The 23595-nt window shown below is 40.8% G+C and overlaps 1 protein-coding gene across 1 annotated transcript in view; it reads left to right on the forward strand.

Annotated features, from left to right (window-relative positions):
• Positions 1–23595, forward strand: part of LOC149465923 (mitogen-activated protein kinase kinase kinase 3-like) — a 223622-nt gene that overhangs the window by 111421 nt on the left and 88606 nt on the right. Inside the window, exon 3 of the mRNA XM_089673146.1 lies at positions 10931–11028. Coding sequence (XP_089529272.1) covers positions 10931–11028 — 98 coding nt within the window. The remainder of the gene's footprint in view (positions 1–10930; positions 11029–23595) is intronic.

The raw sequence follows: 23595 nt of genomic DNA on the forward strand, positions 1-23595 counted from the left end.
CTGACACCAATAATGGGGCACGTTTCTTCCCACTGACACCAATGATGGGGCACGTTTCTTCCCACTGACACCAATGATGGGGCACGTTTCTTCCCACTGACACCAATGATGGGGCACGATTCTTCCCACTGACACCAATGATGGGGCAGGATTCTTCCCACTGACACCAATGATGGGGCACTAATTTTCCCACTGACACCAATGATGGGGCACTATTTCGCTCCATAAGACACACTTGGGGGGATATGTCTGTGCGTCTTATGGAGCGGCCGGGCCAGTATTCCCGCCGCCGTTGTATGTCCGCAGTCTCTGGTCATCTCCTGTACTGTGTCCGCATTTGCTCATAGTTTTTTTTTTTTTAAGCTATAGTCCGGCCCTCCAATGGTCTGAGGGACAGTGAACTGGCCCCCTGTTTAAAAAGTTTGAGGACCCCTGGGCTAGACAACGGCACCTTGACTTAGGTATCCGGATGAAATCCTTGGACCCATTGTCAGACTCTACACTGGTGCAGTGGGTCCTGGGTTCCTCCTGGTGCATGACAATGCCTGGCCTCATGTGGGGAGAGTATTCAGGCAGTTTCTGGAGGATGAAGGAATTGTCAAGCATGCATACAAGCACGTGGGGGCCATACAAACTACTGAGTACCATTTTGAGTTGCTGCAATGAAATTTCAGCAAAATGGACTAGCCTGCTGCAACATGTTTTCACTTTGATTTTCATGGTGTCTTTGAATTCGGTCCTCTGTAGGTTGATAATTTCCATCAAATGATGGGGCATCCATACGTTCCTAACACATTACCCAGTCCATATCAGTATAGATATCCAGTATGATATTTTTCTCCATTGAGATCTGATGTGTTTTCAAAGTTTTCCTTTAATTTGTTTGAGCAGTGTACTTAGTTTGGACTTCTAATAGGATTTTATTTTGTAGCGGTGGGTGTATTACTCGCAGCATATGTCTTTAAATGTAAAAGAAGTTCTGTAGAATGTCTGGAGTGTTCTCCCAGGTTGTCCTGCTCTTTGTATCATGTCGTGATGTACAGATCTCTTCTTTCAGTGTTGTTGGGTAACTGAAGGGTTGTTTTCCCATACAACGTAACTTATGAGTAAACTTCAGAAAGAATTCTATGCTTTTCCTAGTCTGGAAAAAATTTACATTGGATCTCTCCTTGAGGTCCCCAGAGCGAGGAGTAATTCATTTATTTTCAGCCTACGCAGCATTTCTTGGATTGCAATCACTTAAAGGTATAGGAAATTATTTAGTCTTCTGTGGATTGCAGGAGTATGATTGAATAAATGAATACTTAACTGTACAAGGAGGAATTTTAGAATGACAGTTTAATATATCTGCTTGTGAATGATGAAAAAGATCAAAAGTTTTGATGGGAGAGGTTTGAATGAGAATTTTTTTACATTTAAACATAATTGGAGTTAAAGGGTCAGTCCATCGGAAAGTGCTTCCTACTTGGGTTGAGGCTGTCGATTCGATGTTTTGAAGGACACAGCTTCAGGATTTGTTCCCAACCCCTCCCACCTTTCATAGTGATAACATCTTACCCTCCCTGTCTGAGTTTCGATTAATTGTACATCACGTGGAATAAAACAAAAATTATGGAACGTCAACGCATTCAGCAGAAAGAGTTAAACTGGCCATAGACACATAGGGGTTTATTTACTAAAGCTGGAGAGTCCAAAATCAGACTCCCTTCTGTATAGAAACCAATCAGCTTCTAACCTCAGCTTGTTCAATGAAGCTTTGGCAATGAAACCTGGAAGCTGATTGGTTTCCATGCAGAAGTGAGTCTGATTTTGCACTCTCCAGCTTTAGTAAATAAACCCCATAGATTCCTCCAACTATAATAAATAGTTCAGATGGACAAATCTCCCCTGCCTGCTATTGTATTCTGACAGGTGACGCTCGCAGCTATAAGAATACCTTCAGCTCATAGGCTGCCATCTCTGTTCAGCTGTCAAACCAGGGCAACCCATAGATCAAATTATAGTGGTTGTAAAGTTCAGACTTGAAATATGAACAAAGCATATCACTCTATAGTGTGTACTTGTCTTAATCTAGAGCACGAAGTGTCTTTTCTGTCTGCTGCTATCAGCACGAATCACGTCTGACAAGTTTTCCTGACACCAAGAGAAAAACGGTGACAGGGGAGGGACCTCCCGCAGATTGACAGCCTCATCTCTGTTCCTGTGTTTCCTTGTGAAGGGGGGTGTGTTCCTTCCCTCCAATCTGCTCTCAGAGCTCCCCTCACTGAGCTCTGCAGAGTTTAACTACAGCTGTCTGCCCCTTTTTTTCTGAACTCTCAGACAAGCTTTAAAATTTTTGATGGATGTAGAGAAGTGAGGGCTACAGATAAACAGGTACAAGTTATGTAGGAGGCTTTGCTTCATCTCTTTGTATCAGCTGAGGCCAGTCACATCACTTGGTATATGTAAGGGTTTACAACCACTTTAAAAACTCTTCTGAGAGACTCAGAAAGTTTTAAAGCCAGTCAGGTATCTAGTATATTCAGGAGTGAGCAATGGCAGCCCCCATATAATGTCCTTGAAACTATAGGAATAAAAGACTGTTTTAAACAGCCCTGGTAGCATTCTGGTTTATTTACTGGACAGCTTTCTGTCTTCCTGTATGTGTGAAAAAATATAAAGACTTGAAATCAAAACATTAAAAAATTACCAAATACTGTTGGTGTAGTTGTTAACCCCATATAGTTATCATGATACAATAATTTTAGCCATAGTGGTCCTTAATTCAGAGACAGTGTACACATTTAACTGTATTTGCCACAACAATGCTGACCGTTTCATAGGGCAGTTGTAAGGGAAGGAAACACAACCTGTCACATGTCATCTGTCATTTTCTAAGGTGAGATTTACAGATTACTGCAAAATAGTTAATATGAGCTATGCCTCCACATTTTCTTCCTTGAAATTTTGTAGACTACCCCTGGTAATATATATTTGCCTTTCTGGCAGTTTTTAGCCTGTAAAGTGTATCTGAACCCAAGATCAAAAAAAGTGTAAATACAGGCAAAAATAAAAAGAAAATACATATATGATGCAGTATTTCACTAGCATTAACACAGCAGTATTTTTTTTCTGAGTCCCCTCTGTAGCATAATTTCATTACATATTGATCCTGCAAGTAGATCCGCTATTTTCCACTTTCTGTAGCAGGCCAAGCTGGGCAGTTACATTTACAGATAGTGGTCAGAATAGCTGTCAGACAACCAGCAGGGGGCATCAACAGCGGCGGATTGGATGAAAACACAGGGAGACCACCATCTAGTAGAATTGAGGAGCAGAAATCGCCAGGTTCAGCTGGGATTTAAAGTGCTTGTAAACGCTCAGATTTTGAAAATTTAAAAAAACAAAAATGTTATACTTACCTGCTCTGTGCAATGGTTTTGCACAGAGCAGCCCCGATCCTTCTGTTCTTGGGTCCTCTGCACTGGCGCGCCTGGCTTCTCCCCTCTTCTGAATGCCTCTAAAACAAGTAGCTTGCTACCGGGTCACTCGTGCAGGCTCACTCCCGAACCTGCTCTGTGCGTCCCATAACACACAGAGCTCGACTCAGCACCACCTTGTGCTCCATCCTCACTGGTTGTGATTGACAGCAATAGGAGCCAATGGCTTTCGCTGTCTCTGAGCAAATGGGGAGGGAGGGAGGGAGAGAGCCGTTGCTCTCGTTCACTTCGCTCGACTAAGATTGGGCTTGAAGGTAAGGGGGGGGGGGGGGGCTTACCTTAAAGTTGTTGTAAACCTCAGACATGAAATATGAACAAAGCATATCCCTCTAAAGTGTGTACTTTAACCTCAATTAAGAGCATTAAGTGTCATTTATGTCTGCTGCTTCGTTCCTGCTGCTATCAGCATGAATCACTTCTAAATAGTTTTCTTGACACCAAGAGAAAAAAGGTAACAAGGGAGGGAGCTCTAGCATACAGCCTGTGACTGACAGTCTCAGCTCTGTTCCTGTGTGCTGTGTGAAGGGGGGTGTGCCCCTTCTCTCCAATCAGCTCTCAGAGCTCTCCTCATTGAGCTCTGCAGTGTGTAATTTCAGGTCTCTGCCCCGTTTCCTAAAAGCTCAGATAAAAAACATTTACCCACACCATAAAATGAAGTTTGGAAAATTTAAGTATTTTGGTTAATTTACACTTTATTATATTACAGCTTGGGTCTCATTCACACGGGGTGATTACAGAGTTGTGTACAAGAACACAGATGCATAGATGTTGCGTGCATTCCCATGCCAGCCGTCCCATTGTTGTCTGTTGGAAGGCAGCAGCTGCATGGACAAAGCTGTTGCTCCCAATATAACATTCATGCAATCCCCATGCCAGTAAATCACAGTACTGCATGGGACACAGACGTAATCACTCCATGTGAATGAGGCTTTCCCAGTATTTAGATGTGGTGACTGCATTAGTTTTTCATTTTTTCCTTTTTTTTTTTTTTTACCTGGCCACGCTGCCAGTAACACACTTCCTGTCCTCAGATGACAATGCTTATGCACTGTACTCTATCTGTGGAGGAGCAATGTTGTCATTCTAGGAAAAAAAGTGTGTTATGGCTATAGAATATCTTCTTTCCTCATCTCCATGACATGAAGGGTGTTCAGAAAGGAGAACAAGGCAGGGATAATAACACTGCTCAGGTTTACATTGCAGAATGTGCAGGGTTGAACAACCATGTTGGATTTCTGGAAGGATCAGTAGGTATTATTTTGAATGTATCACATACATATAACAAAACATTTAAAAAAGTATAATTAACATCCCAAAAAGGAGCAGATAAGAGAGTTTCTTTATTTGGGTTTACACGCACATTAATTGTATGCTCATTTCAGTTAAAATACAAAAATATAAAAGAGTTAAAAAGTTTGCTCTTCCTGGAAGCAATCACACTTGTTATTCTCCGTGTTCCAGAAATTACGTAGGCAAATCCCATGTTCATTTGTGCAACAGACATAAATTTATTGGGCTTGCGTAATACTATGATGTGAGCTTAGCACAGTTCTCTTAGGGCTCATGCACACTGCTGCTCCTGAACTGATGTTTTTGGGGTTTTTTGGCATTTTTTGCGTAAGCCCGGAACACACCTCATAAAAAACCTATGTGTCCATTTACATATAGGCTTTCACAGGAGTTTAGGAGCAGCACAGTTTAGCGGCAATAAAATGCTCCTCTCCTGAATGCAGAAGAATCAATTTCAGGAGAGGAGCTTTTTGACAGAAAAACACATGTAAACGCACCTAAACGCCTGTTAACACTAGGCTCGTTTAGTGCTTGAGCGTTTATTTATTTCAGTGGCCAGGGTAAAATATTATTCCAGCCAATGAAGTGAATTAATGCCCAAGTGCATGGACGCGGCTTAATGTGGTACACGCATTTACAAGTGTCAAGTGTGTCTTCTGCTGCCAGGAGAAAGGTGTCTAAGAAGTTGGTTAAGAGCATCCGATGTACATGAGGCCTTAAAGTGTATGTTACTTTAAATATTTTTTTTTTCTATATGTATGTTCACATATATGTATTTTTTTTAAATCATAGTCTCTATCATTTTTCATGTACTTCTTCTATCTGAAGTATGTAGCTGACACTGCCAGTGATCTGTATTGCATGCTCTAAAATGACCACACAAAGCACAGAAGCTGATCAGTGTTAGCGTAGTCAGTTTACATTCTTTGCTGGCCATTCAGAGGTACAGGGCACACAGTATGACTGTATTGGGTAGTTTATTCAGCCACCACACTCCCTGACCAATCACAGCCTGCCTCTTGAACATGCCCCCATGCACAAGCACAGCCTGCATTTGGCCTCCGACTGAACAGAGTATGGAGTCCAGGCGCAGTGTGTATCTGCACAGTGTCCTGTAATCCTGCCTCAACTATCAGAAAGAAGAGATATATGCTTAAATGACAGAACTTTTTTAACCTTGTAAAAAAGGTAAGAAAAATCATTTCTGAAACCAAGCAAAAGCAGTCATGGTACCTGCATACTTGTAACTGTAATAGAAAGTGTCTATAACATTGTATGTTCACAGCTACGTTAAAGGATCAATGCTGGTTTAAAACACTGAGGTCAAAATAATCTCATTTACTATGACCAATACTTAACCCGGCCATAGACAGTTGAATTCTCGGCCAGTTCAGCAGGGTCTTACTGAGATTGGAACCTGGTATGGGCAGGCTGAGTGTACCCAAGATGATTGATCGATCAGCTTGAGTACAACCAGCCTGTCGGATTTTACATGCAATTATTGCTAGTGGCTATTACAGCTGCTAACAGTAATCACCGTGTTCTCCCAGCTGGGACAAAAAAAAAATCTGCATAATTTCCTTCTTTTTTTTTTACATAGTTTTCTTAAAGTGTAAATTCATTTTTTTACAGAAAATGAAAAGGTGAACCAACACCCAACACCCCCGTGGTCACCGCTGCACTTACCTCCGTGGGTGATTAGCTATCACTGCCCACGCATCTGGGATGCAGGAGTCCGGGGATTTTAAATTCCTACTCTTCTTCCCTGTCTTTCCTTCGGGCTTCCAAGACAGATCAGAACGATTCTGATTGGTCGAAGTGGTCACGTGCTCAGTATTGCTTTGATATTGCTATTGATCTGTCTCGTAAACCCTAAGAAAAGACTGGAGAGAAGAGCAGGATTTTCAAATCCCGGACCACTACATCAGCTGTGCAGGCAGCGACAGTTAATCATCCATGTAGGTAAGTGCAGCAGGGATCAGGGGGTGGTGAGAAAACTGTACCCTGTGAGGCTAGGTTCACACCTATGCAGGTTGCGGTTGATACGGTTTTCCGGTGCATTTTGCAATGCGGTTTGTGCTTTTTCACACACGTTTTTCATTCCATTTCCATCGAAGTTTATAGAACCAAAAACACAATCTGCTGCAGGCAAAAAAAGTCATTGACCCTTTCAAAAAAACACACTAGTTGAAAACACACAGTTGTGAATGTGACTCATAAGAAATCATGTTAAGTGGACTGCAGTGCATTTCTGCACATCCGAAAACGCATTGCAAAGGTTAGCCTAAGGGTTTAGGTGTTTGTTTATTTTAGGGGTAGATTTTAGGGTCAGACTTAGGGATAGGGTACCATTAGAGGTTGGGCATGGTTTTTGTTTTATATTTTAGCAACTGAAAAAACATTTTTTTCTAGTAATGGATTTTCTGTGCCAAATATTGTCACCAGTTAACTTGATTGTCATGTAAACAGCACTCTACCAAGTGTGTGCGCTATTTGATTCAGAAATAATTTAGCCATGCTGTATGTACTGTATAATGTTAATGCATTCCTGCTTTGCTTCTCATAAGCACAGTTCATTGTCTCTGCATTATATGAACTGGATCCAGGAAAATGTCTCTGTTGCCCAAGCCTGTCTTATAGGCAAATACTCTAATCAATGCCTATCAAAGTCCCAGGTATTGGACAGGGTTATCTAATCGGAATAATATCCAGCAGGCAGTTTTGCCCCTTTTGACCAGGGCACAAAACAACCTCAGCAGCTGCTTGTCTTTCCTTTCGAAAACTAACTTTAATGGAGTAGGGGAGCATGCTGAGATGAAAAATGACAACAAATTTTAACATTACTACTGTTACTGTATCTAAACATCACATTGCAGTTTTGGTCACATTTTTATTTATTTGTTTATTTTTTAACAAAATTGGAAAAGTTTTATTGTATGCTTCTTTGAAATTGTAGAATGGGCTCCAGATTGCCAGGTTTTTCAAATCTGTCCATAAGGGGCAAAATAGAAGAGTGGCTGATCTGTTGACATATGTACAGTTCAGGCTGCAATACTATTTTATTATTTAAACAGTATCAGGAGAGGTGTTATCGTTAATAGAGAATTAGTTGTCATGCACACTGAGCGTTTGCTCAGCTCCTCTGAATGCCTTTTTCTCCTGCATGGGTTCACATATATGCGGTATATCGCATGTGATTCGCACAGGAACCGCACCGCATTCCTGTGCAAATCACATGCGATTTGTGTGCGGTGTGATTGGAGTCATACATTCTGTATGGCTCTAATTGCACCGCACCTGCACCCAAAACGTGCAGGACCCTTTTTTTGGTCCGCATTAGAATCGGATCGCATGGGTATTCACACCTATGTGATCCCATTCTGCACATCGCACCGCGTTTTGCGGAACGCTTTTGGGGTGTTGTTAACTTAACATACACACCCGCATCGGTACGCATGAACGGGACATAATTATGATGTGCACAGAAAATGCTGCATATTCCACACCACATCAGTGTGAACCAGGGCTAAAACGTGCTAAAAGCCTCATATTAAACATGTGTTTTTGCGCATTCCACGTAAATGCATTCTATTGCCCAGATCAATAATTTATTATGCCCATTAGAATGCATTAACACATATACAGTTGTGCTCAAAAAAGTTTGCATACCCTGGCAGAAATTGTTGGCATTGATACTGAAAATATGACTGATCATGCAAACAACTGTCTATTATTTCACCTCTTCATGCCAGCTGAACGCAAATGTGCGGCCTCCCGGCATCTGGGCCTAGACACCGAGCAGCCGTACATTTGCGTTCTATTACAAAAAACCATATGTGCTGAGAGTGCACGCCCTGCGTCCTCCCAGCACACATGTGCGGTACTCATGGAAAGGTCCTGATCTCTTTCGATCGGGACCTTTCCCGTTCATGTGACCGCTGTGAGGGCGTGTCTCTAAACCCCGCCCCGCCTCCCAGCTTCTGAAACCCTTAAAGGGCCGGAAGGTGCCGGCGCCAAAGGGTTAAGGATAGTGATCATATGAAGCCATTTATTATCACATAGTTGTTTGGCCCCTTTTTAAATCATAATAACAGAAATCACCTAAGTGGTTCTGATCAAAAGTTTACATACCCTGGAATGTGTGGCCTTGGTACAGACATACAAGGTGACACACACAGGTTAAAATGACAATTGAACGTTAACTTCTAACATCTGTGGCTTTTTAAATTGCGTGTATAATTAGTTAGTGGGTTTGTTAGCACTCATGTGGATGCACTGGGCAGGCTAGATACTGAGCCATGGGGAGCAGAAAAGAACTGTCAAAAGACCTGCATAACAAAGTAATGGAACTTTATAAAGATGGAAAAGGATATAAAAAGATGCCCAAAGCCTTGAATATGCCAGTCAGTACTGTTCAATCGCTTACTAAGAAGTGGAAAATTCAGAGATCTCTTGATACCAAGGCATGGTTAGATAGACCAAGAAAAATTGCACAACTGCCAGAAGAACTGTTTGGATTACAAAGAAAAACCCACAGGTAACTTCAGGAGAAATGCAGGCTGCTCTGGAAAAAGATGATGTGATTTCTTTTAAAGGATAAGTTCACCTTTGGGAACATGTGACATGTTCCACCTGTTTTTAGGGCGGAACATGTAGCATGTTCCCATAGCTGCAGCCACACCCACCTCAATTCTCCCTGAACTGTTAGATTTGAAAACAGTGTGGCTGTGCGGGGCTCCGCCTACATGGCCATGCCAGAGTTCTGTGAATGAGTGCCTTAGCGGCTGTCGGCTTGAATTTTTCAATGAACTACCACTGTGCTGTGGAGCACCGTTCATTGGAGCTTTCTGTCAAAATATCTGCTTGCTCATACATCTCATATGGCAAGCAGATTTTCTGACAGGTCTGCAGGAGACCTGCATGGCAACAGTGATCTGCTGATCGCTGGTGCAATGCTTTCCAGGCTCCTGCAGACAAAAATAATAAATGTACATTTATTTACCTGCAAAAAAAGGTGCATTTATTATTTTTGTCAAAAAGGTGAACTTATCCTTTAAGGAGATCAGTACGACTATACTTGAACAAAAATGAGCTACATGGTTGAGTTGCCAGAAAGAAGCCTTTACTGTGCAAATGCCACAAAAAAGCCGTGTCAAGGTGTTGTCAAGCATATTGTAACGAGGCTTTTTTGTGTAATTGGCACAATAAAGATAGTGCAGCTAATTTTTGTTCAAGTATTGTCGTATTGTTCTGGGCAAACAAGCGAAAAGGAGCCTAGCCGTTATGTGCGTTTAACTTTTTTTTTCTGCTCGAACACTCCTCTCCTGAATGTGGAAATATTAGCAATTGGCAATATTAGGAATTAAGGTGGTTCAACCTCCCAGCACCTGTCCAAAATGGAAATATCACCTTTGCATCTTCTGACCCTTTATAACTTCACAACTCGATCTGCACTAGGTTGGATATCAGTATTATGGATCTTTTCACCATGTATTGATCCCGAAAATGTAATTTAATAGCGATTAATAAATAATCTTTTGTAGGTACCTTGACATGCCCTTGAGGTGTCAAAGTATAACTAAAGGCAAAACTTTTTTTTTCCGTTTTGGATAGAATGGAGATAGATTAAAAAAACCTATTAAGTTTTGATTTCAGTCTGTGCCCCCATTATGGAGATTCACCCTCTCTGTTTGTCCTGTATACCATTATCATTGAAAGTGAAAGTAAAATAAAATCTTGAATTTTGGGTTGTCCCCAGAAGGGTAATAGAGCAGAAATCTTCTAATGGGGACACCAATTTCCTTTTACTTCCTGTTTTGACTATGGGACAGGTGAAGGCAAATCTCCTCAATTGGACACAGATGGCAAAAAGAAAATGACAGGGGTATAATTCTATCCAAAATGACGAAAAAAGTTTGCCTTTAGTTCTACTTTAGGGCAATTTTAAAGGCATATACTGTGTACACAATATAACCAAGAATGAAGTTCAGTGCATTAAATGGAAGAACAAGAAGCTGGATATCCGTTTAATAGGGTATAAAGTCTAGCAATTCAACACGTCCATGTTTGCAGTGTCAACATCCCGCAGAACACTGACTTGCCGTATTTTCTGTTCTGAGTATAGCGATGGCCTGCTAATTTGTGGCCGTGATCTTTTTCAGATGAAGAGGAAGCCCTCAATCTAATCATGAAGGACCTGGCAGCGCTGGGGAGATGTGGAGGATTACTGGACAGTAATCGTAATAAGAACAACAAACAGGTGAGTCTTGTTTTACTTTTTCCTGAAAACCCTTTTTACTGACAAATGGTGGCTCTTCATGTTCTGGGTGCACACAAGGGTTGGTTCATAAAGGAAACCTTTCCTAAGAAAAAAAATGGAGGCTTCCATTGTTGACTCATTCTATATGTTTTCTCATTGTGACCCACAAGCTTTAATATTTTGTGTCACTGATCTACAACAAATATGAAGATTGGGGCACCTATCCTTAACCACTTCTCGTCCGGCCCATGTATAGAAACGGCCCGACGGGAGCATTGCAAGAGCGGGTGGCCATTTATAAATGTCCTCCCTTCTTCCCTGCCTGTGCAGACACAACGGAACACCGATCGCTGTACGGGACCTCTATGTGAGGTCCCGATTCATGTGATCACTGACTGGCCAAAAAGTGATCACATGAACAGTAGTAAACAAGATGTCCCTTCCTGACATCATTGCTTACTACTAGTGAAATCTGAATGATCACAGAGGTCACATGGTACAAGGCTATTCACAACAGCCTTGTACCATGTGACAAACTGTGACCAATCACAGCTCACATAGTATTTCTCAATGGCTGCAAGAATGCAGCCAGAGAGAAGGAGAAGTGATTGCATTTACAACCTTTATGGGTGTAAAAGCAATCAGTGTAAAAAAAAAAAAATCATCACCCCCCACAAGTAGTACAGTGTCACTATGGTTACACTGTACTGCTAGGGTGATAGTATGTTAAAAAAAATATATATATATAATAACATTAAAAATGTCAAAACGTTTTTTGAAAAATTATAATTTTTGGTTATAAACTAATTTGTTTTTTTTGTTTTTTTTACTAAAAAGATACATGAATACATTTTGGCCCAGATTTATGAAGAAAGATTATTTATTTGTAAAATTTTATAAGAAAAACACTTTTTTTTCAAAATGTTTGGACTTTTTCATTTACATAGCAAAAAAATTAAAATCCCAGTGGTGAATAAATACCACTAAAATAAAGTTTTATCTGTTCCAAAAAAATGCTAAAAAATTCATATGGTAACAGTGTTGCATGACTGCGCAATTGTTAGTCAAAGTGTGGTAGCATTGAAAGCTGAAAATTGGCCTGGACAGGAAGCGGGTGAATGTGTCCGGACTTGAAGCGATTACTGTACTGAGGACGCTGTAATGCATAGGCATGTTTTAGCAAATCCGTAAAGGTGAACTAACCCTTTAAATAAGCCTGCTAAAGAACCATTTATTAATGAACAAACCAGCAGGCAAAGAATACAGTAGGAGAGATATGAACAGTCTGGCCTCTGTACAAACATAAAAAAACTGCACTTCTAGTGGAAGCAGGTATACTATTTCAGATACGTAGTTTGTTTAGCACTTTGGAAGCAAGCATACCATACTGTATCTGTTTCCTCTCCTTCCTGTCCAAAGTATTCTGTGGTACAGCTCTCTTTGGAAAGGAAAAAAATTCTGGCAGTACAATTCTAAAAAACTTTGCTTTATGCCTTTCTTATCTGTCCTAAACACAAATATCTGTCCAGGGCCTTCTCATGGAAGTCACTCTTTGACTACTGGTCAGCATAGTTTTGGGCATTGTGGTGTATCTAAATAGGTCTATATACATATAATTTTTTTCTGAGTTCAGTAAGTGACCTTTTTGTAGTGGTACTCACTCCCACTTCCTTAAAGTAAGCCCATAGGCAAAACTTTTTTTTTTTTCATTTTTGATACAGTAGGGAGCGTTATAACTCCTGCCGATTTATGTTTTGCCATCTGTGTCCCATTGAGGAGATTTACCTTTACTTCCTAACCCATAGCCAAAACGTGAAGTCAGAAAATCTCTGCAAGTTAAGGAAACTCCTTGGGGATCCCCAGATCACCAGAACTAGCGTCCCCATTGGAAAATTTCCGCTCTATTACTTGTCTGGGGACGACCCAAAATTTGGGATTTTCTTTATTTTCACTTTCAGTGATAAGGATAAATAGGGTGAGTCTTCCTAATGGGGGCACAGGCAGCAATAACAACCTAACAGGTGTTCTAATCCCTCGCCACTCTGTCTAAAACTAAAAAAGGTTTTGCTTGATACTTTAATCCTCACTAAGCCCTAGTTTACACCACATGTGATTTCAAAGTGCTGCATTTTGGTCCCATTTAAAGTGTGACTTCAAAGTAGCACTGATATAAACACAAGTGAGATTTCAGTGAAATCCCACCTATTAAGACAGTGCCATAGGAATACATTAGATGCGACTTCAGGTGCGATTTGTAAATCACATGTCGCACTTGAAGTTGCAGCGGGGGTTTAGGCAACAATCACATCCACTTGGGCCCCATAGTACTCTGCCCATAGCCTCCTGGGGTCATGTCACACATCCCAGGGGGCTGCAGGACAAGTCTCCTTGTACTGATGTGTCATGCACATATACAGTAGGGAGTCAGCTGTCATACATCAAGAAGTGACAGGGAGCTCCCTAAACCAAGGCGGTAGTGCTTTAAATCTGAAGAATTGGCTGCAAGGGAGACAGCACTGGATTCCACAGTATTTGTAGCTGCTGGCATTTATTTTTGCCATAGGCAGGCAACATTCCCCTTTAAAGCAGGTACTGTTTAAAGCAGTTCTAAATCTGAAACAAAAATGTAATATACGGGGCAGCACAGTGGCTAAATGGTTAGCACTTCCGTCTGGCAGTACTAACGTCGCTGGTTCAAATCCCAACCACGGCATCACCTGCCTGGAGTTTGCATGCTCTCCCTGTGCCTGTGTGGGTTTCCTCTGGGTACTCCGGTTTCCTCCCACACTCCAAAGACATGCTAATAGGTTAATTGGATCCTGTCTAAATTGGACTTGTATGTATGCATGTAGGCTAGGGACTTTAGATTGTACACCCCTTGAGGGTTAGGGACTGATGTGAATGTACAATATATATGTAAAGCGCTGCGTAAATTGATGGCGCTATATATGTACCTGTAATAAATAAATATACTGCATCTTATGAGTTCTTAAAGTGGAACTTATCATCAATTTAATATTTTCAGTTATAGTACATTCCTGGCATGTGCTGGAGAAAGTAACTGCCACATTTGCTGGTGCTATCAACCAAACTGTCAAACCATCAAATGGCTGGTGTCAGCACTGATCACATATGCAGCACCATATTAGTCGAAGATCAGACAAAGGCCAAGACGGCAGCTTCCTTAGCTAAAAAAAGACAGCAGGGTTTAGTTCCGCTTTGAAGCCTTGTACACACCATACGTGCAGAAAAACTGATGGAAACTGATGCACAGATTTTACTCTGGCTGCTTTCATTTTCTTTTTTAGGCTTTTATTTTCTCTATACTCACATGTTAATCTGGCCACTAAGCCTGTTTTCAATTTCGTTTAACCGCTTGTCTGCTGGGCACCTTCCTGTCCAGGCCAATTTTCACCTTTCAGCACTGTCACACTTTGAGTGACAATTGCGCACTTATGCAACACTGTACCCAAACTAGAGCTTTCTTTTGGTGGTATTTAATCACCACTGGGGGTTTTTATTTTTTGTTAACCACTTGCTCTCCAGAGGATTTACCCTTCTTCCTGACCAGGCCATTTTTTGCGATAGGGCGCTGCGTTACTTTAACTGACAATTGCGTGGTCATGCAACACTGCACCCAAATAGAGCTTTCTTTCGGTGGTATTTGATCACCTCTGCGATTTTTATTTTTTGTGCTATAAACAAATAAAGACTGACAATTTTGAAAAAAAAACAATATTTTTGATTTTTGCTATAAAATATATCCAGCAAAAAAAATTTTAAAATCTAATTTCATCATACATTTAGGCCAAAATATATTTTGCTACATATCTTTGCTAAGAAAAAATCCCAATACATATAAATTAATTGGTTTCCGTGAAAGTTGTAGCATCTACAAATGGCGGTATATATACTGGAATTTTTGTTTATTTTTTTTTTATATACTACTAATGGCGGCGATCAATGTAATATAGTGGGACTGCGGCAGGCATTGTGACACTGGGGAGGAACTGATTAACTGCCACTGACATCCCCAGTGACACTAATACAGTGATCAGTGCTAATAAAAAGCACTGACACTGTACTAATAGCACTGGGCAGCAAGGGGTTAACAGCTGGGGCGATCAAAGGGTTAACTGTGTGCTGTTCTATTATGTGTGCTGTGTGTGTTTTAGGGAAACACATCTTTGTATTGCTCTGCTATGCTGAGCAATGCAAAGCAGTGTGTCAGTGCTGACAGGGGAGAGATCTGTGTTGTTTACATACAGACCTCTCCCCTGTCACTGTTCCTCGGTGATCGCCAGTGGGGAATCTCCGGCCGGGACCTGGTGATCGACAGCTGCAGTGGCCAATGGCTGCGCGCGTGCCCGCCCCATACCCGGAAATGCAAAATCACATGTATATGTATATATATGTATACATGTGATTTTGCACAGCCCTGCTAAAAAGTTTTTCTCAGTTTCTGTTATAAAATTTTATAAATAAGTAATTTCTCTCCTTCACTGATGTGTGCTGATGAGGCTGCACTGATGGGCTGCACTGATGGGCTGCACTGATGGGTGGCACTGGGTACTGGCAGGCACAATTGATCGGCACTGAAAGGCAGCACTGATGGGCACTGATAGGTGGCACTAACTGGCACTGATAGGTTGAACTAATAGGTGACACTAATGGGCACTGATAGGCAGCACTGGCTGGCACTGATAGGTGGCACTGATGTGTATTGATAGACTACACTGATGAGGAGGCACTGATGGGCATTGACGGGCATCACAGATGGCCACTGAAAGGCAGCACTGATGGGCACTGATAGACAGCACTGATGGGCACTAATAGAAAGCACTGACTGGCACTGATAAGTAGCACTGACCGGCACTGATAGATGGCAGTGATGGGCACTGATAGGCGGCACTGATTGGCACTAATGGGTACTGATAGACTGCACTGATGAGGAGGCACTGATAGGCGGCACTGATGGGCATTGACAGGCATCACTTATGGACACTGAAAGGCAGCTCTTATGGGCAGTGATATGTGGCATTGATGGGCACTGAAAGGCAGCACTGATGGGGCTGCACTGATAATCAGGGCACACATGCCCATCTAGAGTGGGAGAACACCATATGACGTCCTCCCAGAACAAGAGAGCTCCCGCCCGTCTGTCATTTCCTTATACGGCAGGCAGGAGGCGGTTAACAGAACAATTTGTGCATCAAAAGGGGTGCTTACAATCAGCTGCTTTTATGTATTGTGAATCCTTTATCCCGAAAGAAAAAAAAAACTGCTGTAGATTCCTAAAAAGTGTTAGCTGGTGTTTGCCTTTAATTTGTTAGTCAAGTCCATCGAAATCTGCTAGTGCATCAAACACTACCCTCACCCTGATAGTGCTGCTGTCCAAAGCTGTCTCCATTTCTCCTCCATCCAGAGTGGAGACACCCTGAGACAGGAGATGTGTTTCTGGAGAGATCACCTAGTGAAAATAAAGCGAAAAAAGCCTAAAAAAAAAAAGGAAAACAAATGCAACAAACAGCTTAGATGATTACTCAGCTGAACAAATAGGATGCTTCTCATCTAAACTACACCTAACAGCTGACCCAGACACTTCTTTCCTGCATTACCTGATCATATCTGCACACATTTATTTGTTTTACATTTGCATTTCCTTTTTCTGTCAATGCACATTAGTCATTCTTAGCCTCTTAAAATTGCATCATTAGTAGTTCATCCTTCTGCTGTACAGAATAAAGTTCACTGAATGAAAATATGAGGAAGTTTGTGCTACACATAAATTCTTCAAGGTTCAGGCTGTCATTATTACACTTATTACAATTCCACCGTCCAGGTGCGTGCGTTGTTTCTATACTTTGCAGCCTTTTCCTATTAGCATCGGAAATCTAATATCTCCACAAATAGCTGAGTGGTTCTGCAAAATTGCTTTCCAGTGCAAAAACACGGTTGTTAACCTTTCTGGCGAGCAGAAAACAGCGGAAAGATGTCATCTTGTCTGGGGACAAGCTGCGGAGGAAAGGCCTTCTTGTTTTGATTAAGTGAAGAGCCTTTCTGAACCTTAACCCAAAACAATAACGCGGCGTCTGCAAGCAAACAGAAGGAATTCAGGGAATCAGAAAGGAAAAAGGAAGCCCCACAACAAAAACAGCCAGCAGAATATCAGCTTTATTGATTGTGCTTTTGAATTTGATGTCGCCCCATGGACAGCATCTTGTTTTTGTAGCGTCCAGGCAAATACATAACTTTGATAAGAGAACCAAAAGAGAAAACATAAGCATGTTTTCTGTACTTTTTTTCAGCTTCAAACCAGAACTTCAGTCAAAAATACCAAGATAAAAATGATTATCCCATTAACATATAAAATAATAAAACCAGCTTTTGCAACAATATTCACCTAAATTCAGAGATTTCCCCCGTTTTTCTAGATGTCCTCAGTCTTCTTCTTCTTCTTCTTATTATACAGGATTTATATAGTGCCAACAGTTTGCGCAGCGCTTTACAAAATGAAGGTAGACATTACAGTTACAATACAATTTGGTACAAGAGGAAACGGAAGGCCCTGCTCGTTAGAGCTTACAATCTAGGAGGAAGGGTTGAGTGGTCTTATGGCCAGTATCACTCAAATATGTGTACTTTTCAATTAATTAATACTACTTGATGTATGAATAAACACCTGAAATTGCAAAATTCTTAATTACAAAGTGCATAGCGCATATTTTTAGTGGTGTGAATAAAGATCACATAAATAAATAGATACTTTCAATTAATTAATAGTGCACAGTGTTTAATTGAACATCGTAATAACTAAATATAACGTGTTTTGTTACTGTATTGTCTCATGTACTGTCCCCCACTATAATGTACAGCGCTGAGCAAACCTTTTAGCGCTATATAAATACTGTATAATAATAATATAACAAACACAAAGTGCATAGTAGATGAACTAAACATATAATTCTACAATTGCAATTTTTATGAAAACTGTCTTTTTATCGATTCAAAGGGTATACAAAATTGAGAAGGTGCTTGCGTGGATTTCCTCCCACACTCCAAAGACATGCTGGTAGGTTAATTGGATCCTGTCTAAATTGGCCCTAGTGTGTGTATGTATGAATGTAGGTTAGGGTCCTTAGATTGTACACCCCTTGAGGGTTAGGGACTGATGTGAATGTTCAATATATTTATATGTAAAGCGCTGCGTAAATTGACGGCGCTATATAAGTACCTGAAATAAATAAAAATAATAAATAAAGGTATAAATCCACATTATCTCACAGTCAAGTCCAGATTTTACAAAGCTTCCCCGACAAGGATAAACAAAGCGGGTTCCCATGTGGTTAATCAAACTCAGCTCTCAAAGAGTACAGCATGAAACATAACAGTCAAAACAACACATGGAAATTGCAGTATAGCACAGTAGAAATAGTAGCGTAGACTTAGTGCCCACATACGTTATCAGGTAATCCTGTAAGGTGGACAAAGGTGAATACCAGAAAAGAAAGAAGAAAATGAAAAAACAAGGAAAAAGAAGAGAGAGAGAAGAGGGTATCCAATGAACTCCATGACCGATTGGAACTCACAGACCCACTCCCACCCCTCAAGGCGGAATGAGACTGGGTACATAAAGTAACTACTGGGAATTGTCAAGGTGGCTATTCAAAGGTGTGCCACAACTCCCAAATCCTATTATGCCTGTCCAAAAAGTCACTCAGGGTGGATATTGGGTATTCCATCCTTTGGACATCATGGGGTTTATTTACTAAAGCTGGAGAGTCCAAAATCAGACTCCCTTCTGCATAGAAACCAATCAGCTTCCAGGTTTCATTGCCAAAGCTTCATTGAACAAGCTGAGGTTAGAAGCTGATTGGTTTCTATGCAGAAGGGAGTCTGATTTTGGACTCTCCAGCTTTAGTAAATAAACCCCCATGGGTCCAGATCCTAGGATGAAGCTCCATTAGAAAGGGAGGCTCGCGCTGTTTCCATTTAAGTGCCACGTAACACTGTACTGTCCTTAGAAGGTGTGATAGCAGCCTTTAAGAAGTTTTAGTAAACTTAGAAGGGGGCAACCCCAAGATAAAGGTTTTAGGAGTGAATGGAATCTAGATGCCAAAGACTCGATGGATAAGGACATGTACTGCTCCCCAATAGGGTTGGATGAGTGGGCACGACCAGTAAATATGTGATAGTATTCCCAGGCTATTCTTGCAAAATTGCAATTTGTATATGTACTAAAGTCCCCACTATATAAGTGTTCATTTAGAAACAGCAAACCATGATTCTTTTGATTTCTCTAGAACTTTAGGTAATGAAGATTTCAGTGTAACCACCACCATCCCCAGTGGACACACTATCACCTTGCAAGATTGACCTTAAAACTATAAATGTCCAATCATCATTATATTATTATACCAATATTTATGTTGATATGGTTGCACAGGCCCATGCAAATTCTTCATTTGTTTTAAACAAAGTTTTTTCTTTGATGGAGAGCACTATGTAGTGTTTCTTATTTGATATTTTGGAAAAGCTGTTGCCAGCTTGAAGGGAAGATGCTGTGATTCTTGGAAGGTGACAGAATGGTGGTGGTTACACTGAAATCTTCATTACCTAAAATTATAGAGAAATCAAAAGAATCACAAATTGTTGTTTCTACACAAACATTTACTGTATAGGGACTTTTTTACATTTACAGAATTGTGATTTCCATGCCCCATCCCCCCCCCCCCCTCCCTCTTCTTTCTCACAGAATTTGACTGACAGGAGTCAATGGCTCCCACTGCTGTCAGAGACTCCTGTGAATGTAGAAAGAGAGAAGCAGCGCTGCTGCACATGGGATAGCACTGGATCCAGAGAGGACTCAGGTAAATGTTTAAGGATGAGTGGGAGGGACCGGCATTGGAAGGTTTTTTACCTTAATGCAGAGAATAAACAACCTTTTGCATTTAGAACTTTTTAATGTAATGTACCCTTTTGTGTTCAGACTTCAAAGATAGGATAAGACGGCCACAGAGACAATTATGGGATGGGCATCAGCAGTCTAATCTGGCAGATCTTTCTCTACACATGAGGGAGCTGCACATACCCAGCTCCCTTGGTCATTGTACCTGGCCATTGTATCTTTCAGGCTCTTTAGACCACTGTCCAAATCTTCAGAAGATTCAGCCAAAATGTTATTTTAGTTTTTGAAGGAGTTGGGAAGGGTTAGAACTACTGGTAAATTTACATAGTTGTCTGTGTTGTCATTAGGACAATTTCCCCTGACTTCTTGCTCCAGACACTCAAAACCTACCTCGGAAAAAAAAAAAAAGGGCTTGGACATTGTTCCACTGTAGGTTATGACAACATTGAGAATGCTGTGAGACCTAAACATTTAGCACAACACATGTAAGGTCAAGGCACTATACTAAGTAGGGTGAATCATCTTTATTCATATTCCTGGATGTGATCTTGCGATCAGCATATTAGTTAGCACTCTTGTTATTGACCACAGTGTAAGTAAACTACTGTATATGGATATGATCTGTCTGACTTAAAGAATTAAAAAAAAGACACTTGTACCACAAATACTGGTCTAAATTTACTTCATCTGACGTAAGTACGTATTTTCACAGTGTAGGAGTATTGATAATAATGCAGATTGCTTAGATCTGGGTTTCTGTGTGGTAAGTGAAGGTCAGGTTCTCTTTTTATGAAAATAGAAAAGCAGAAGTTGTTTTCACCAGTAAAATATAATGCTAATATGTCTGCCTTTAGGACCTTCTTCACCCAAGATTCTCATATTATATGACTACATGGAAAGGGACATGCTCAGATTGTCAGAAGGGTGTGATCATGTACTTGTACCCAACAAATATTGGAAACATCTGCTAAAACATGTGTCTTTTGTAGACTATTCGTAGATCAGATGTAAGCTGTACTCCACATTGATAACACTTGTTCCAATTATTTTCAGTATATTTAAAGCGGAGTTCTACTCACTCTGTCAAAAAATAAAAGTCAGCAGCTACAAAAACCGTAGCTGCTGACTTTTAAAAAACAGCCACTTACCTGTCCCTCGGTCCCGCGGTGTGTCCCCCGCCGTCCGTTTCACTGGCCGTCCTGTATTCCAGGAGGCCGGCATCTTCAGTGTGGGCATCCGGCTGCGACTGCTCTTTTATATCGGATGTGATGTCCCTGGAACCTGTGAGTGAGGTCTGCTGATCACCTGACATGCTGACGTGTGCCAGATGATTCGTAACATCCCCATCCACATCCAGATGACCATGACAGGATTTATATACACAAATGCGCTTGTATATTGCGTTTCTGGTTAGTGCAATATTATACTTAAGCTTCCAGCCACTGAGTCACGGATTTCAGCAATATTTATTTTTTGCATTTGGACTTTATTGTGTTATATATGGATCACTGAAAGTCACTTTATTTGTTCACTTTATGTTTGTGTTCACCATACTCATACGTCATAATTAGACGATACCACTATATTTTATCACTCATAGCACTCTTCAGCATCTGCACCCATATTTGCTCACTTTAACATTTTTCTTAGCGCTGCATTTCTGCATTACATATTTCCTTAAAGGGTCAGAGGTTTCACCTTCATGCAAGCGGTTTGTTACCTAGCGCTCGTATCTTTATCCTTTTATCATAATGCAATACTGACTAGACACAAATTTCTGAAACTGTTTTCCAGTGTTTTTTGCCTTGATTTTTGCAAGTACAGGCAGTCCCTGAGTTACATACGACTCATACTTACATACAGAGAGAGACAACAGGAAGCGAGAGGAGATCTACCCCTATGGAGGGAAATTCACTCCTGTATACCCAGTTTATACATTCATTCTATTCCAGAAAAGCCATACATGTACATGGGTGGGTTTTTCGGGTGGGTACATGGGTGGGTTTGCACAATACATGTACAAGGGTGGGTGTTTTTTGGTATAGGAAAAGGCAAACATCATTTTGACAGATATCTGCAGTTGAAAAAGACATTCACTTTCTGTGTTCTGTTTGGAAAAGTTCTCAGCTTTCCCATTCATTGATTTTCAAAAGTGCTCTACTTTCTGTTGAATATTTGGAAAGAGTTTCCTTCTTTCTGTTCACACTTTGTTACTAGCAGGTCCTAAACCATGATCCTGGACTGTTCACTTCTTTGAAGAAATCCAAATTTTTACGCCCATTTGTCATCTTGGAATATACTGGTTTTAAGAAGTATGGCAGTTCATTTTATTTACTTTTGACTGTAGCGTATAGATCTCTAAGCATGGCTTGGCATTTCCAGTGTGTGCTTCTTTTATAAATAATGCAGAAAGTGTAGTGAAAGATTTTTTCTGAAAACTGTAAACGGGAACACAGGCGTACTTGCAGTTTGCAATATCTGTAGGCCCCATATCTTTTACAGCCAATGCTGCGACTATACTATATCCACAAGACTGTTATTTTCCCTATGATACTAATAAAGCTCCATTCAGCAAAATCAGTGTTGTTCAACTGATGGCCTTTTCATAAAAATACTGTTCTCTGATTTATAAACCAGCAGCTTTCTAGCATAGGACGTGGAAACAAGGCTATCCGATTGAACTATGCATGAAAACAAAGGAACTAGGGTGCAGAAAATGGCAGCAAGTGTTCAGCATTGATGAGTAAAAATTTGAAATATTTAGCTGTAACAGGTGGTTGTTTGTTCACAAAGGGCTGGAGAGCGGTACAGTAATTAGTGTCTACAGGCAGCAGTGCAGCATGGTGGAGGTTCCTTGCAAGTTTTGGGGCTGCATTTCTGTAAATTGAGTTGGAGATTTGGTCAGGATCAGTGTTGTCCTCAATGCTGGGAAATACAGGCAGATACTTATCCATTATGCCATACCATCAAGGAGGGATGTGATTGGCCCCAAATTTATTCTGCAGCAGGACAATGACTCCAAACATACAGCCATTGTCATTAAGAACTATCTTCAGTGTAAAGAAGAACAAGGAGTCCTGGAAGTGATGTTTTGGCTCCCACAGAGCTCTGATCTCAACATCATCAAGTCTGTCTGGGATTACATGAAGACATAGAAGAATTTGAGGCAGCCTACATCCACAGAATATCTGTGGTTAGTTCACCAAGATGTTTGAAACAACCTGTCTGCCGAGTTCCTTCAAAAATGGTTTACAACTGTACCTAGTGGAATTGATGCTGTTTTGAAGGCAAAGGATGGTCACACCTAGTATTGATTTGATTTGAGTTTCTCTTCTGTTCATTTACTTTCCATTTTGTTAATTTTGTAACAATAAACTATTAACTACAAACTATTTCTGATAGCATTCCTAATTTACAGCTTTTTTTCACACCTTCTGCACACTTTGCGCTTCAGTATGCACTGACCCCACTCTGTCATTTTATGTGGCCTACCACTTCGTGGCTGAGTTGCTGTTGTTCCCAGATGCTTCCACTTTGTTATAATACCACTAACAGTTGACCGTGGAATATTTAGTAGCAAGGAAATTTCATGGATGGACTTATTGCACAGGTGGAAACCTATCACGGTGCCACGCTTGGATTCACTGAGCTCCTGAGAG

The sequence above is a fragment of the Staurois parvus genome, unplaced genomic scaffold (assembly GCF_062004578.1).
Source record: "Staurois parvus isolate SC_StPar_1 unplaced genomic scaffold, SC_StPar_1.0 ptg000136l, whole genome shotgun sequence".
In the NCBI taxonomy this organism is placed as follows: Eukaryota; Metazoa; Chordata; class Amphibia; order Anura; family Ranidae; genus Staurois; species Staurois parvus.